Genomic DNA, 17,875 nt, shown 5'->3' on the forward strand with positions numbered 1-17,875 from the left:
ATGAATAAATCAAATTTTTATAATTTTAGGGGAGGCAAAGTACAATTTTACCTTTATTAATTTAAAATTTTAAAAAACTTAAAAAGCCTAAATAATAATTTTTCATTTTAAGGAGAGTCAAGGGCCTATCCTAACCACCTAAATTTACCCTTGGTAGGTATATACATATTCATAATTTACATGTTTTAAATATGTTGTACATTAAATCTAAACTAACATTTAATGCCAAAATTAACATGTAAACTAACAAAAGACATAATTGATATAATATTAATATTTAAAAATTAAAGTAGAATGCTTTAAAATTTAAAGACTTTGAAGTAATTATCTAAAATAATAATAATAAGACCGCGCGCAGCCATGCACGTGTAGACTTCCCTTATTTATTTATCGACATTTTATAATTTACTAGATACCTACTTTAATTATATATAAAATCACACAATTTATAATTTTCATATTAATAATATTATTATCATTCATGTCTTAACCTAAAAGAAATGTTTGTTTTTTTTTTTGGTTTCATCGTTGAAAAGGCTAATGGTTATGTTTTTCAAATATTGGAGTATTGATGCGGTTTTTAGGCTTAAACAGAGTACACAGTTCCCTATACTTTGTCTCTTGGAATGCTTTACTAGTTTAATTCAAACCCTCACAGCTCTCTTTAAATTTTAATGCCCCACTATTCTACAAGTAGAATCCAGCCTACCATTTTAATTAATCTCAAACCTTTCTTTTCTTTTTATTATTAAACTAATGTCCTTTTCAGAAGAGAAAATATTTAAATACATATTTTATCATTTTATTTTTAGTTTAATTATTGTAAGTGAAATTTTTAAATTTTATATGTGAGAAATAGCATTAATTTTTTTATTTTTCATTACATTTTATAATACACTTTTCATACTCTTAACTTGCTTTTAAAGTGTAAAACCTTCTCTGGCTGTATATCAAATTCTCTTTGAATAAATTAAAATATGTCACAGCTTGCATTTTTATAGATTTAAAATTTAGTTTTTATATTTTATTTAGCTACTTTACTTTTTAAATTTTAAAATTTGAATTTAATTACTAAATTTATTTTTTAATTTATTGATGTGATATTTTAAAATAAAAAAAACTCACTTTATAATAATATAACAAAAATGAGTTAATAATAAATTTAAATTTAATAAAATAATTTTAAAAATTTAACATAAATTATAAAATTTTAAAAATAAAAATTAAATTCTTCAAATTAAAAATATAAAAACTAAATTTCCAATCTCTCAACCACTACCATGTATATAAACAAGACAATACCATTTGTTTTAATTAAAAAGGGTTATTGTTGGAGAGAGAGATAGAAGCTAGAAGTAGCATGAGAACAGCTTAGAAGTAGCGTGAGAACAACTTAGCTCATAATCTCTTTCAAAAGATCAAAGAAAACTTAGGTCATAAGCCTGATTTGACTTATAGAATATAAACTACTTTTTAAGCTATAATAAGATCTTTAGTCACTAATTTTTTTTAAGGTCATTTTAATTCTTAATTTTAAATTTTAATTAAATTATTTTTTTAACAGAAATTAACTAAATTATTAAAATTTTAACTATATTAATGTGGTCACTCACGAGATAGTTCACAACTAATTTATAAAATTTAAAAAAAATTATTTAAAATAAATAAAATCAGAAAGAGTTCATAAAAATTTTAAAAATTTATTCATATTAACAATGAAATATACTTAAAATGCTACATGAGTTCAAATATCAATACAATTAAAGTTTTAATAGTTTTACCTAAAACTTAAAAGTTAAAATGACTTTAAGAAAAAATAGACGAAATGAGAAAATGAGTATAGACTAAATTTATATTTATGAAGAAAAAAACAATTCCTTGCATTGGAATTCTACATAAACCCCGCTAAGCTTGAGCTATACTCAACAACATGCTCCTTTCTCTCTCACTCTCTTAAACCTCCCAAGTTTTCTCGACGGTTTTTTCTTTTTTTTTCTTCTTCCCGGGAACCAAACAAACAATCATGAGAGATATTCTAAGTGAAGAACAGATTGTTGAGTTCAAAGAAGCCTTCTGTCTGTTTGAAAAATATGGGAATGGTTAGTTCATCCTTTTCTTTTTTCCCTTCCTACTTCATGCTTATAATTAATTACTGTTGCTGCATGATTATTAGGTTGCGTTACCGTTGAAGAATTGGCAATGGTGATTGGTTCACTGGACAGATATCCCACAGAAGAAGAACTCCACGACATGATCACTGAATTTGATGCTGATGGCAATGGAGCTGTTGAGCTTGCAGAGTTCTTCAACTTGATGGCCAAGAAAATGAAGGTAAATAAAATTATCAGAAAAAAGAAAATTAAAAACTAGAAAAATAAGCAAAACAACTGAAAAAGATTGAACTTGTTTGGTTTCCTTCAAAAAACCAGGAAACTGATGCAGAAGAAGAACTTCAAGAGGCTTTCAAGGTTTTTGACAAAGATCAAAATGGGTATATCTCAGCTAATGAGGTAAATTATAATATATTTTTCTTGGTTTTTTGTTTTAATTAATGCAATATTTTCCTGCTTTTCTTTTAAATGCTTGATTACTCCTTTCAAGTTATAACCCAACATTTGAATGCTTAATGTATGGTATATGGGTTGTGGGTGTTTAAATTTCATACATACGAATGCATAAATTTCATGCTATCTAATAACACAATAAATCATCATTAAATAAAAAATAGTAGAAGGCTTATAAATAAAAATTAATAACTTTATTTAAATATAATTAAATAATAATTAATTATAAAATAAATATTAAAGACCCTAAACTTTATATTCAAGACTCTAACTCTAAACCCTTAAATTTAAGATTTTAAATTAGAGAAATATTAATATTTATTTATAATAGTTAAATTTAATGTTTAATTATATTTAAATAAAATTATTAATATTTATAATTTATTAATGGTACATAAATTTATGTAGCGAGATGCATCAAATATTATTATTTTTATTAAATGGAGAACTTTTGACTTGGGTTACAATAGTGTTGCACTGATATCACATGAAAATCTATTTGACTATCAGTGAAAATCTAGTTAAATAATAGTGTTGCACTCGTATCACATGGCAAAGGCAAAGGGAGCTTTTGCTTTGCTATTTGACTATCAATGAAAATCTATTCAAACATTACATTGATAGCTGGCATATGGCAGAATAAAGAGAGAAGAGACAAAAATGACCAAAGTTCGATACAAAAGAAATCATGTGTTAAATGAGACGTTATTTTTGCAATGTTTTACATCCGAATAATTTTGTTTGAATAAATATAATTTCCTATATATAAATATACCTGTGTTATATGTTTTTTATTCACACGTTTTCAACCATTTCAAATTATTTGTTTTTTTATCGTCGAATTTGGTGTCTTTTTAATGTGGTGTAATTTGAAACGATTATCCAATTTAATAATAATAATAATAATAATAATAATAATAATAATAATAATAATAATAACTACGAGTTTGAACTTCTAAAATAATTGAAAAACTTAATTAATCACATGTACTATTCGCTTGAGAAATTAATGAACATAATCACTTTTTTGCCCTTCATTTTAACAAAAAATTATGTTAGCCTTTTATTTAATTTTTGTTTTCTTTAATCTTTGAACTTATATTTTTATCAATTTTTTAAAATGAATGAAAATTTAACCTTTTAAACTTTGTTGATGTGGATGCACATAGATGACAAGTTAACATTTAATTAATTTTTAAAATTTTTAAAAATATTTTTATACTTTTAATAATTTTAATAATTTTTAATTTATAAAAAATTTATTAAATGTCAGCATGTCAATACACAAAATAAAGTTAAAAAGATTAAATTTTGCATTCCTTTTAGGTTATTTGATGAAAAATATAATTTTAAAATTAAAAAAATAAAAAATTTATATTTTTTATAAAATTAAAAGGTGGCTTTTATTTTTCCTTATTTCTTTTTTACTATTTTTATTCACCACATAAAAATTCTTTTTTGGTTATTATATATAGCTAAGGCATGTGATGATCAATCTTGGTGAGAAATTAAGGGATGAAGAGGTGGGGCAGATGATCAAAGAAGCTGATTTGGACGGTGATGGTCAGGTCAACTATGATGACTTTGTCAAAATGATGACAACCGTTGGATGAAAAGAAGTTTCTTCATCCACGATTGTTAATTATTAATCTAGTTTTGTCTTGGAAAATTCGTGTTGTTTCTATCTCAATGAAGTAATTGTTATTGGTTTTTTTTTTCCCCTCGTATTTGTATTAAGGAGTCAGTATTAATTAATGTATTTTTTTATTGATATTGGCATATATCAGTATCAGTTGTATGTTTTTATTTATCATTATTTTTATATGTAATGGTTACTACTATATATTTTTGAAAGATATCATACTATTATTTTTTACTAATAATAATATTTTTAAAAATAAATTTTATTTTTATCAGCATTTTTAAACTATTATTAATATAAGTAATTTTTAAAATATATTATTCTTATTTAATTAGATTTGTCTATTAAATTAATATTATTTTTGAATCATGTGAAAACCCAAAACTAGTGCATATGATGTGTTTAACCTTATGCTTTTTTTACTATTTCTTTTAACTTTTTGAATGTCAATTTCTTTCCTTTCCTCAAATTTTGAGTTTTTAATGATTTTTTATTCTCTTTATTTTCTTTTCTTTCCCCTCTCTCTCTTTCTCATCTCTTCCTCACAACTTAGTCTTCTTCTTTATCTTTTTGAAATTTAGGGTGCATTGCGTTTAGCTTATATTTTGTCTCACGCTACAATATCTAATCTCACCGTCACCGCTGTTTTTACACTAACTACAGGTAAATGCACCACCCATCCAAACTCACTTTTCATCTTCTTTTTCTTCTTCTGCAAGGTTTTTTTTTTCTCTTACAAGTTTCAGCTTCAAATTCATCAAACAGACAAAACAAGCCGAAAAAGTTAGAATTTAAGCCAAAACGAAACTTATGCTATATAGTTCTAGTTTATGCCCGAAATAAAGCGTACTGACTGATACAACCTATATGGAGCGAAACCGACCATCATGGTTTGTATTGTAGATAATAATGCCCAAAATTAGTTAGAATTTCCTTTCCCAATAAAGAATGAATTATATTCCAGAAATAGAGGAAAAAAAATTAATTAGAATTTCCTTTCCCAATAAAGAATGAATTGTATTCCAACTGTTAAATATGACTCCTATTTTCAGTCAAATTTAAAAAATAATCTTTCAGTTAAACTCTGTTTACTTGTTTCAATCAAACACTGATTAGTTTAGATTATTTTATTATTATTTGATCTATGAATTTAGCCTATAAATAGGCTCTTTTACAACCTTAGAAAACACACCCATTAGAGCTTAGAACTCATAACACATTTAAAGAATTTTGTGTTTACGTTTTGAGGGTTCTTTGTTTTCGGGTTTTCGGGGTTTAGTCTTAATCTCCATCTTTTGAACTCTTCATTCTTTTTCCATTATAGTAAAATTATCTTTGCCCGTGGTTTTTTATCCTCTTTGGAGGGGTTTTTCCACGTTAAATTTGTGTGTTCAATTTCTGAATTTATTCCGCTATTTTACTTGTTCGCTGCTTAATCGGGTCGAAATCCTAACACCAACAATAGAGGAAAACATGTGTGTTTTACAACAATCTTACAACCCAACATATTACAAACAGATAAGGATGAAAGGACTTAAACTTGTTCATGGGTTAGGTAATCGCTTGGCCCAAATTCATTTAAAAAATAAAAAATTTAAATTTAAATTTAATTATAAAAATATATAAAATACTAATATAACAATCTTAATAATATTTTATTAATTTTAAATAGTGAACGAGTTTTTGGATAGACCAAGGTCTAAGCTTGAATTTTTTTTAGAACCATGTTGTAGCTCAACAATGGGCAAGTCTAGGAAGAATAAAAGTATTGGTAATTGGAGAATTTACAATATATACTATATAGACACATGATTTTTTTAAAATGTAGATTTTAGTAGGATTAAGATAGAGTTGTTCATGGGTCGGATTCGATATATGTGAAGCATTAACTCCATGCTTGTTCAAGCTCGGTTAAGCTCGGTTAAGCTCGTACTTTTTGCTTCAAATATTGTTCAAGTTTATTTATATTTGTAAATGACCGATACAAACCCATTTAAGCTCGTGATATTATTTTTAATTTTTTAATGAAAAAATAATATTTTAAGTTTATTATTTGATAATTTAATTTGTTTATTCTTTGAATAAAATATGAAATCTGAGACAACTTATCATCTTATTAGTGTTTACATTATAGCTTTTATATATTATTTTAGATCTATTTATTATGTGAAATAAATTACATAATAAATAAAAATAATATAATACATAAGTAAAACATAAGTCATGTCGAATTGGGTCAAACTCAAGACTTAAATGTTGGAGACTAAGACCGTACATATTTTAAACATACCTACTTTTTCATCCAAATCAAATTTTTTTATTTTTTATTTTTTGCTCAAACTAGTGTTTTTTATGCTTTATACTTTTTTCCAAATATCTAAATATCAAACATGATTTCAAATTCAGAGTGAATAAACTAACTCTTATACATGTCTTAGGTTAAAAAAAAAAGTAAAATTTATGCAAAGGAATAGGTCAACATACCTCAAAATTATAAAAGCAAGACATGACTATCTTAAAAATAGTCATTTTCTTAGAATGATCAAGAAATTCTCTTCCAATTTTCGGTCATATCATGTCTCATGTTTTCCACAAAGAATAGAAAAACATACATGGCTAAAAAATAGTTATATACTTGAATTTTTTTATGGGTATTTGTTAAGTATGACTCCTATTTCAGTCAAAATTGAGAAATAATCTTCCAATTAAACCCTATTTATTTGTTTCAATCAAACTCTGATTAGTCTAGATTATTTTATTATTACTTGACCTATGAATTTAGCTTATAAATAAACTTTTTTACAACTTTAGAAAATACATCCATTAGAACTCATAACACTCTTAGAGAATTTTGTGTTTACATTTTTAGGGTTCTTTGTTTTTGGGTTTTCAGAGTTTAGTTTTTATCTCTACCTTTTGTACTCTTTTTCTTTCCATTATAGTAAATTTATCTTTGCCCATGGTTTTTTATCCTCTTTAGAGGAGTTTTTCCACGTTAAATTTGTGTGTTCAATTTCTCAATTTCTTTTGCTATTTTTTACTTATTATTTAATCGGGTTGATCCCCAAGAAATGGTATCAGATCAGTTTAATTTTCATATATCAACCCATTTAGAGATGGTAGCAACAATTTTTGAAATCGAGAAGTTTGATGATGTCTCAGATTTTAATCTATGGCAAGTTTGGATGATGTCAATTCTAATTCAAACCGACCTGAAAAAGGTTGTTATCAGGAAAAAGTCTAAGAATCTAAATCAAACATAATGAGAAGAACTTGATGAAAAGGCCTTGTCTGCAATCCAATTGTGCCTCGCAAATATAGTATTGCAGGAGGTATTGATGGAGAAGACCTCATCCGCCTTGTGGAAAATGTTAGAAACTCTTTATATGACTAAGTATCTGGCGAACCGTTTAGTTTTGAAATGTCTATTTATGTTTTGCATGAAGGAATGTGATCTTCTTAGAGATCACATTAATCAATACATTACTCTGTTAAATGATTTAAAGAACATTGAGGTTCAGATTTACGATGAAGATCAACCTATGCTATTATTGTGCTTTTTACCCTATTCATACAAGTTTTTCAAGGAGACCCTGATTTATAGCAGAGACAAACTCTCGTTCGAAGATGTGAAAGTTCATTTGTTGAGTAGAGACAAACTCGACAATGAGTCTGGTTTAGAGAGCAAGACAGATAAGCAAGCTTCTGTTTTGGTAGCATCAAAGAAATAAGACAAAAGGTATCGTTATTGTAAAAAGTTAGGTCATATTAATGCAGATTGTTATAAACTGCGAAATAAAAAAGTTGCTGAGAGTAACAAGGAAGATGTTGCTGATGCTAATTTGGTCGATAAAAGCGGTGATGATTTCTTATTAGTGTCAACAAGTGATAACTCCAAGCTTACATCTGAGTGGATCTTAGATTCGAGAGGTTCTTTCCACATGTGTCCCAATAGAGAATGGTTCTCCATATACAGTTTGGTTGAAGGTGGAGTTGTGCGCATGGGAAATAATTCATCCAATAAGGTAATTGGTATTGATACTGTTAAAATTAGGATACACGATGGGACAATTAGGGCACTCTCAGATGTCAGGTACGTACCTAATTTACGAAAGAATCTCATCTCCTTGAGTATTTTAGACTTGAAAGGATGCAGAATCAACATCGAGTCGAGCAGCATTAAAGTATCTCGTAGAGCTCTTGTTTTGTTAAAAGGTAAAAGAATTGACAATATTTATATTCTGGAAGGTTCTACAGTGACCGGTGAAATTATACATTCCTCGTTCATTACGGAGTCGAAGTCAACTCATTTGGAGGGAAGGCAACTTGGTTATAGGAGGGAAAAAAGTATGACTGTTTCATTGAAGAGATGTTCTCTTTTAGATGCAGGTTTTGAAAAGTTAGGGCACTGTGTTCGTGAAAATCAGACCTGGGTTAGTTTTGATTTGACAATGTACAAGTCGAAGGCTAGAAGTCTTACAATTTCTAAGCACAGATTCGACTTAGTTAATCCCTTGCATAGTTCAAGTTAGGCCCATAGCGAGCTTTGGCAAAGATGACGTTGTGGAAATATGAGTTAAAGTGGAGATTTGTTAAGTATGACCCTTATTTCAGTCAAATTTGAGAAATAATCTTCTAGTTAAACTCTGTTTATTTGTTTCAATCAAACTCTGGTTAGTCTAGATTATTTTATTATTACTTGACCTATGAATTTAGCCTATACATAGACTCTTTTACAGCCTTAGAACATACACCCATTAGAGATTAGAACTCAACACTTTTAGAGAATTTTTGTAACGCCCCATACCCGAGACCGTTGCCGAAATCGAACACGAGGTGTTAACGGACTTAATTCATTACTTAAACAGCTCATACAATTCATTTTAAAATTTTCCAGACAAGCTGGCTAACTGCATCACAGTCGCTTTAAAAATCATATCTCGAGTTCCAAAACTCGAAATCCAATTCCGTAATTTTTCCTGAAACTAAACTCATACATCTATCTACTAATTTTTTTCTAGAATTTTTGGTCAGGCCAATTAGTACAGTTTATTAGTTAAAGTCTCCCCTATTTCAGGGTTCAACTACTCTGACCTCTGTGTATTACGAATCAGATATCTCCCTGTATAGAGCTTCAATGACTATGCCGTTTGTCTCTAATAAAACTAGACTCAATAATGAATCTGTACATATAAATCATGACTTTTAATTATCTTTGTAAAATTTATGGTGAATTTCCAAAATCATAACAGGGGATCCAGAAATTGCTCTAGCCCTATTTCACAAAAATTTAAACATCTCATAAAATATAACTCATATACCTGTTTTGTTTCTTCCATATGAAAATAGACTCATCAAGGTTCGATTCCATAACTTATTCATTATTTAATTCCATTTCTACTATTTTTAGTGATTTTTCAAATTCACGTCACTACTGCTGTCTGAATCTATTTTGTGATAAATTTTACCTATTTCATGATTTCCATGGATTAGCTAGCAATTTGACATACATAGCACCAAATATGATCATGATTAGCCATTCCAATGGCTAATCATTACCAAGCATTTCCATACCACTCAATAACCATATCATAAGACCATATATACAAAATGATTATAATGCTATACTCAAAATATATAAGCCAACGAATATATACATTACCAAAAGATACTTAATTGACAACAAAGGTCAGTCCTATACATGTCATTATCAAAGTTCAACTAAAAGAGTACCAAAAAGGGGCTTAGATAGTGTGGATGACTTCGACTTTGACACTTCCGAGTCCGATGGTGACGAACAAAATCTATAATACGAGAATTTAAGCAACAGAGTAAGCGTTTCGATGCTTAGTAAGCTTATAAGTAAGGAAATCATTTGAAACAAAAACACAAAAGAAATAGCATTCATAAGGATAAATAAATGTCTATGCACAAGATCACATATTCATTTTAATTTACACTTCTATCAATATGTTTACACATTCGAAGTCAAACTTAACTAAATTTCATTTGAATCAATTTCATGTAACTCGAGTGAGCTATAGACTTCATATAACTCTAAGGAATGGCCGGGAGAGCATTATTCGATTACATAATCACAACTTATACTGTACCAAATTTTTCCAATGTATTTACGATCCATACCTGGTCATATTAGGGATTATGAGCACATTAATTGGAATTATTACGACAGAATCGCACCTTTCCAAACATAAATAATTTCGGAATTTGGCTCAGATATAACAACCAGCACGAATGCCTTCGGGACTTAACCTGGTTATAATAACCCGCACGAATGCCTTCGGGACTTAACCTGGTTATAATAACCCGCACGAATGCCTTCGGGACTTAACCCGGTTATAATAACCCGCACGAATGCTATGCACATATATATATCATAACCCATTAGCATTACTAGCAAACAAGTTCAACATGCTTATCAACCCTTACTCTTACGGCTCAATAGCTACATACACGTAATACGATTTCATTTCGCTATTCTACATGAATTCTTTAACCATTCGGCTCCAAGTCATATAAAATAAAAATCATTTGTTTCACTATGTAATTTATATAGAACCATAAGATCACAATTTAACTACTATGCTTTTATATGATACCTATAAAATCATAAGCTAAGTTCCGTTACTCAAAGACTTACCTCGGTATATTCGAACGGTTGTAGATTGATTACTCTATTGCTTTCTCTTTTCCCTTATCCAACTTCGATCCTCCTTGCTCTTTAGCTTAATAAATGTAAATAAATTTGTTTAATATCTTAACTAATATTATTTACTTATTATTCACATTCGGCAGTCACATAACTTACCATGCTTCCATATACACAAATTTAACTATATATATATATATCTAAATGTCCCTATGTCTCAAGGTACATACATAAAGCATTCATATATCTATACCTATGTGTGACTATCACAATTTAATCGATTACTTGTTTTATGCACTACCACGTATTCACATATATATATATATATATTATGCCATTTACTCATAAACCCCATTATGCCGAATATTCATTTAATATTTGTTCACATACTCATACATAGACGATTTGAAAATTTCCCTTTGACCAATATACATTCGGCAATGATCATAACAACTTAGCAATACTTAGAATCCTTCTTTAACATTTTGACTTCATCTTGCTATCCCCCCCCCCAAAGACCGAATGCACACATACAAAAATATAATGCCGAATGTCATTAACCAATAGTCACACACACTACTTATGTACAAAAATTTATCCACCCTAGCCTATAGTTCATTCGGCCATTCATCACTCAACCAAACAAAATTTCATAGCAAACTCCTATGACCAAGCACACACATATACTTACATCCCAATACTCATAATATTCAAAATCACATTTTAAATAAATTATCTTAAACAATGCCGAATCCTTAAGTGATTAAACATCAAATTTTACTCAATTCCAAACATATAAACAACATTTATTCATGACATCAAGCATCTTTACTTCGGCTATTACTAGTATAAGCATTAACCATTCATATTTTTAGAAAGACCAGTTTCTTTCCTCAACACATTCATCATCAAAATTCAAATAAAACAATCAAAATTCCTTCCTTTATAACCATAGCAGAATGCTCCATTCACCCATCATTATTGAAAATTTTAGCATGGGCTAAGCAAGAACCATGATAATTTACCTAAAACAAGTAAACATTTCACAAATTTAACACAATATACTAACCTCCCTAAGGATTCAAGTGACTGAAATTCTTCCCCTCCTTTCTTTCTTCTATTCGGCCAAGTTGAACAAAGAGAGAACTTTGTTTTCATCACCAAATTTCTTTATTTTTATTTAAAGTATAAAACCATTTAACTAAAATTAATACATATTTTAATATAAATCCATCATCATGGCCGGCCACTACTAGCAAAAGGGGATATTTGACATGCAAGTCCAAGCATTTTTATAACATGCATTAATAAGTCACTTCAACATTTGCCTAACACATTTCTAAATTTTCTCACATAAGTCCTATTTAATAATTTCGCATACAAATGATAAAATTAAAGTATGAAACTTTCACACATGCCTTTTCACATATAATAAACACAAAATTTAATGGTTAATTATTTTTACGACTCGTTTTTGTGGTCCCGAAACCACTTTCCGACTAAGGTCAAATTAGGGCTGTCACAATTCTCCCCCACTTAAGAAATTTTTGTCCCCGAAAATCTTACCGATAAATAGATTTGGGTATCGTTCTTTCATAGAGTTCTTGATTTCCCAAGTAGCTTCTTCGATCCCGTGTTTGAGCCATAACACCTTTACTAACAGAACCCTTTTGTTTCGCAACTCTTTCACCTCGCGAGCTAGGATACGAATCGGTTCTTCTTTATAACTCAAATCAGATTGAATTTCAACCTCTGATGGATTAATTATGTGCGATGGATCGGATCTATAATGTCGAAGCATCGAGACATGAAAAACGTTGTGAATCTTTTCAAGTTCAGGGGGTAGAATCAATCTGTATGCGACTGGCCCAATTCGTTCGGATATCTCATACGGCCCGATGAATCTCGGGCTCAATTTGCCTTCTGACCAAATCGAGCACCTTTTCCAAGGTGAAACTTTAAGAAACACTTTGTCTCCGACCGATATCCAATGTCTTTTCGCTTTAAATCAGATACGACTTACGACGATCCGAAGTCGCTTTCGGACTTTCATGGATTACTTTTACTTTCTACTCAAGCATCTTTAATCAAATCAACCCCGAAGATTTTATTTTCACTAAGCTCGGTCCAAAATAACGGTGTACGGCATTTACGACCATACAAAGCCTCGTAAGGTGCCATCTTAATGCTTGACTGAAAACTATTGTTGTAAGTGAATTCAATCAAAGGTAAATGCAACTTGGTACCCATGAACCACTAAACTCAAGGATGCAACATCTCAACATATCATCGAGTATCTGAATTATCCGCTCGGATTGACCATCAGTCTGGGGATGAAAAGCGGTGCTAAAATGCAACTTGGTACCCAAAAATTCTAGCAATTTCTTCCAAAATCGCGAGGTGAACCTCGAATCTCTATCCGACACAATAGAAATAGGTACCCCGTGTAATCTTACAATCTGAGAAACATACAATTCAGCTAGTTTATCCAGTGAATAATCCGTACGTACGGGAATAAAATGAGTCGACTTAGTCAGTCTATTAACAACAACCCAAATCGCATCTTTCTTACTTGCCGACAATGGCGATACAAAATCCATCGTGACTCGATCCCATTTCCATTCAGGTATCATGATCGGCTGAAGTAAACCTGTAGGCACTTGATGTTCCGCTTTCACTTGTTGACATATTAAACACTTCGAAACAAAATCGAAATGTCTCGTTTCATACCATGCCACCAAAGCGATGTCTCGGATCGTTGTACATTTTCGTACTCCGGGTGAATTGACATTCGGCTACAATGAGCTTCGTTCGAATCATCGAAATAAGTTCGAATTTCTTGGAACACACAAACGACTTCGAACCTCAAACAATCGTCATCATCAATTTGAAACTCTGATTCCATATTCGAAACACATTCAGCCCGTTTTGCAACCAATTCATCATCGACTTTCTGAGCTTCACGAATTTGATGAATCAACAATGGTTTAACCTTTAATTCTGCTACTAACACATTATCGGATAGAACAGACAAGTGTACATTCATCGCTCGTAAAGCAGAAAGTGATTTACGACTTAAAGCATTCGCAACCACATTAGCCTTTCCCGGGTGATAGTCAATGACAAGCTCATAATCTTTTAACAACTCAAGCCAATGTCTTTGTGGCAGATTCAAATCTCTTTGAGTCATCAAATATTTGAGACTTTTGTGATCCGAAAATACATGGCACTTCTCACCAAATAAGTAATGTCGCCATATTTTCAAAGCGAATACGATGGCAGCTAATTCGAGATCATGGGTTGGATAATTTTTCTCATGTGGCTTCAATTGCCTCGACGCATAAGCTACAACTCGACCTTCTTGCATCAATACACAACCCAACCCAAGTAAGGATGCATCACTGTAAATGACAAACTCTTTGCACGATTCAGTTGCACTAATCTTGGAGCTTCATCAAATAAGTTTTAGTTGATCGAAACTTTTCGACATTTTTCGTCCATTCAAACTTAACATCTTTACAAGTAGTTTCGTCATTGGTGTGGCTATCATCGAGAAACCCTTTACAAACCGTCTGTAGTAATGTAAGCAAGTCCCAAAAGCTCGAACCTCGGTAATATCTCTGAGGCTTCCAGTTAAGTATGGCTGAAATTTTGCTCGGATCAACTCGAATACCGATGCAGATACCACATGACCCAAAAAGCTAACTTCTCTCAACCAGAACTCACATTTACTGAACTTAGCATATAACTGCTTATCCTGTAAAATCTGCAACAGTAATCTCAGGTGCTCAGCATGTTCGGTTTCATCTCTCGAATAGACCAAAATGTCATCAATAAACACAACTAAAAACCGATCCAAATACTGTCTGAAGATCCGATTCATCAAATCCATAAATACCGCAGGGGCATTAGTGAGTCCAAACGGCATCACTAAGAACTCATAGTGACCGTATCTTGTTCTAAAAGCGGTTTTGGGTATATCTGAATTTCGAACTCGCAACTGATAATAACCCGATCTCAAATCTATCTTTAAAAACACTGAGGCTCCCTTTAGTTGATCAAACAAATCATCAATACGCAGAAGCTAAAACTTGTTTTATACAAATATACATAGAAGGAAAAACTTAGTGGATAAGTCTGATTTCCCTCCAAACCCCTCGTTCCTTGTAACTAAGCACTTCTCTCTCTTCATAAATATAGATTTAACAGGTTACAGAAACTTAATCCTATGCAAACCAAATTCTGAAATGTCGTCTTATTCAAAACCCCAATTATGAAATCCCCTCTCTCCCACTTCACACCTCGGAATGCACAGTTCTTATAGAGAAAAAGGCACTTTCACATCTTCTTAACCCGAAATGGCTGGGGAGAGGAAAGGCTCATTTTTTTAGGGTACTACTGGGAACAAATCCAGTGGAGACAAGGTGGGGGCTGTAGCTCAGAGGATTAGAGCACGTGGCATGAACCATGATGTCTGGGGTTCGAATTTCTCCTCACCTACAATCGGCCCAAAAGGGAAGGACCTTTCCCACTTGGGGTAGGGAAATCATGATCAAGATAGCGGTCCCAAAGCTATAGAGCTTGGGCGTGGGTCTTTTTCCGAAATGGAGTGGCCTTTTATTTATTATTTATCGTATATTTATTTTTCTATTTTATATTTATATATAGTATTACTGGCCAAAACAAAATAATAAGCATTTTTTTATTTTACATCCTATAACTCTTCCTCAGCCAAGCTTGGACAGAATAGCAGAGCAAGTTCAAGTATTAGTAGCATAGAAAAAATGCGCTCCTCATCAATAAATTAATATGTTTGCTCGCAGTAATTGTGGCCTCTCAGGAGAATCAATGACTACATCTTTGAGGTATTTGCTAGTACTAGTACATATGAAAATTCTTAATTGGCTGTTTGTAAATAGGCCCAGGACTATAGAACAAATGATTATCCCAGACACCTACACCGAGGTATTGACGGTGATTCTCAAATATCGCAGAACAGAATGTAATACGATGAGATAGAAGCAATAGAAACAAAAACACAGGGAACGAGTTACCTGATCTTAATAGTCAAAGCGAACCCTTTCATTCTGACATTCTGAATTCTTTAATACAAAATGAATCAAATCTCCTCAAGTAGGATTCGAACCTACGACTAGTCAGTTAACAGCTGGCCGCTCTATAGCTGAGCTATTGAGGAACAACGAGAGATTAGATCTCATAGAATTCAATTCCTGTTCTCAACCCATGACCAATATGAACTCGAAGTTTCCTTCGTAACCCTCGAAACTTCTTCATAGTGGCTTCATTCCATGCCTCATTTCATAAGGAACCTCAAAGTGGCTCTATTTCATTATATTCCATCCAGATCCCAATTCCATTTTTATATTGTCATTGACATGACATAAGAGATGTTGGTTCTAGTCTATCTTTTCTATTTCTATATATGTATATGGAAAGTTCAAAAATCATCATATAATAATCTAAAAATAGAAAAGAAAAAAGGGAGGTTAATGATGATTTTAAAATCTTTTATACTAGGGAATCTAATATTCTTATACATAACGATAATCAATTCAGTCGTTATTGTCAAACTCTATTATGGATTTCTGACCACACTATCTATAGGTCCCTCTTATATCCTCCGTCTACAATCTCGGGTTATGGAAGAAGGAGAAGAAAGAACCGAGAAGAAAGTATAAGCAATTACTAGGTTTATTGCAAGCTAGCTCATGATGTTCATATCAATCTACAATGTACCTCTGCATTTAGTATTGGGTAAGCCTTATACAATAACTGTCCTAGCTCTACCGTATCTTTTGTTTCATTTCTTCTGGAACAATGACAAAGAATTTTTTTATCATAGACGTCCTACCAGAAATTTAATGCGTAATCTTAGCATTCAATGTGTATTCCTGAATAATCTCATTATTCAATTATTCAACCATTTCATTTTGCCAAGTTCAATGTTAGCCAGATTAGTCAACAACTATAAGTTTCGATGCAACAACAATATGTTATTTGTAACAAGTAGTTTTGTTGGTTGGTTAATTGGTCATATTTTATTGATGAAATGGGTTGGGTTGGTATTAGTCTGGATACAACAAAATAATTTAATTAGGTCTAATGTACTTATTCGATCTAATAAGTATCTGGTATCAGAATTTAGAAATTCTATGGCTCGAATCTTTAGTATTCTATTATTTATTACTTGTGTTTACTATTTAGGCAGATTACCGTCACCCATTCTAACTAAGAAACTGAAAGGAATTTTCGAAACGGAAGAAGTGGGGGAAAGTGAGGAAGAAAAAAACATAGAAATAGAAACTATTTCCGAAGGGGGAGGGGCTAACTAGAAATAGGAGACCGAAAAAAATACTTCTTCTTCTCTTTTTTTGGAGGAAGAGGTGGATTCGAGCAAAATCGACGAAACAGAAAAGTTACGAGTGGCTGGAAAGAAAAAAAAATAAAGGGCGAACTCCTCTTTCGTTTTAAAGAGACATACTATAAAAATAAATCGGTTTATGAAACTTCTTATCTGGATGGGAATCAAGAAAGTTCGAAGTTAGAAATATTAAAAAAAAAGATAAATATTTATTATGGATTGAAAAACCTCTTGTGACACTTTTTTTTATTCTAAACGATGGAATCGACCTTTACGATATATAAAAAATGACCGAGTTGAAAATGCTATAAAAATGAAATGTCACAATGTTTTTTTTATACATGTCAAAGTGATGGAAAAGAAAAAAAAATCTTTTACGTATCCGCCCAGTTTAGCAACTTTTAGGGAAATGATACAAATATATATATATTTTTCACACCAGAAAAATTGTTTTCTAATTAATTGTATACTGATTGGAGTTTTATTAATGATCTAAAAAGAAGAAATTTTAGTAAGGAGTTTATGAAAAGAGTCGAATCTATAGATAAGGAATCTTTTGATCTGGGCATACTTGAAAAAAAGACTTGATTCTCTAATAATGAAACTAAAAGAGAATA

At 30.9% G+C, this 17,875-nt stretch overlaps 1 protein-coding gene and 1 pseudogene across 1 annotated transcript; both read left to right on the plus strand.

Moving 5' to 3' along the window:
• The first annotated feature begins 1,930 nt into the window (after nucleotides 1–1,930).
• On the plus strand, nucleotides 1,931–4,345 carry LOC108485865 (calmodulin-like protein 8). Its single transcript, XM_017789711.2, has 4 exons — nucleotides 1,931–2,099; nucleotides 2,174–2,331; nucleotides 2,430–2,510; nucleotides 4,040–4,345. Exons 1-4 carry the CDS (start codon nucleotides 2,024–2,026, stop codon nucleotides 4,175–4,177), a joined length of 453 nt encoding a protein of 150 aa, XP_017645200.1. The 5' UTR covers nucleotides 1,931–2,023; the 3' UTR covers nucleotides 4,178–4,345.
• A 3,033-nt stretch (nucleotides 4,346–7,378) lies between these two features.
• Nucleotides 7,379–17,343, plus strand: LOC128282074 (protein TIC 214-like; annotated as a pseudogene).
• The last annotated feature ends 532 nt before the right edge of the window (nucleotides 17,344–17,875 follow it).

Source organism: Gossypium arboreum, chromosome 10, assembly GCF_025698485.1.
Source record: "Gossypium arboreum isolate Shixiya-1 chromosome 10, ASM2569848v2, whole genome shotgun sequence".
NCBI lineage: Eukaryota > Viridiplantae > Streptophyta > Magnoliopsida > Malvales > Malvaceae > Gossypium > Gossypium arboreum.

What these genes read in the sequence shown, in the direction of transcription:
- LOC108485865 (XM_017789711.2), top strand. Translation starts at nt 2,024, where the DNA reads ATGAGAGATATTCTAAGTGAAGAACAGATTGTTGAGTTCAAAGAAGCC. An exon ending in TGATGGCCAAGAAAATGAAG is followed by an intron (nt 2,332 to 2,429) that starts GTAAATAAAATT and finishes TCAAAAAACCAG; the next exon opens with GAAACTGATGCAGAAGAAGA. An exon ending in GGTATATCTCAGCTAATGAG is followed by an intron (nt 2,511 to 4,039) that starts GTAAATTATAAT and finishes TATTATATATAG; the next exon opens with CTAAGGCATGTGATGATCAA.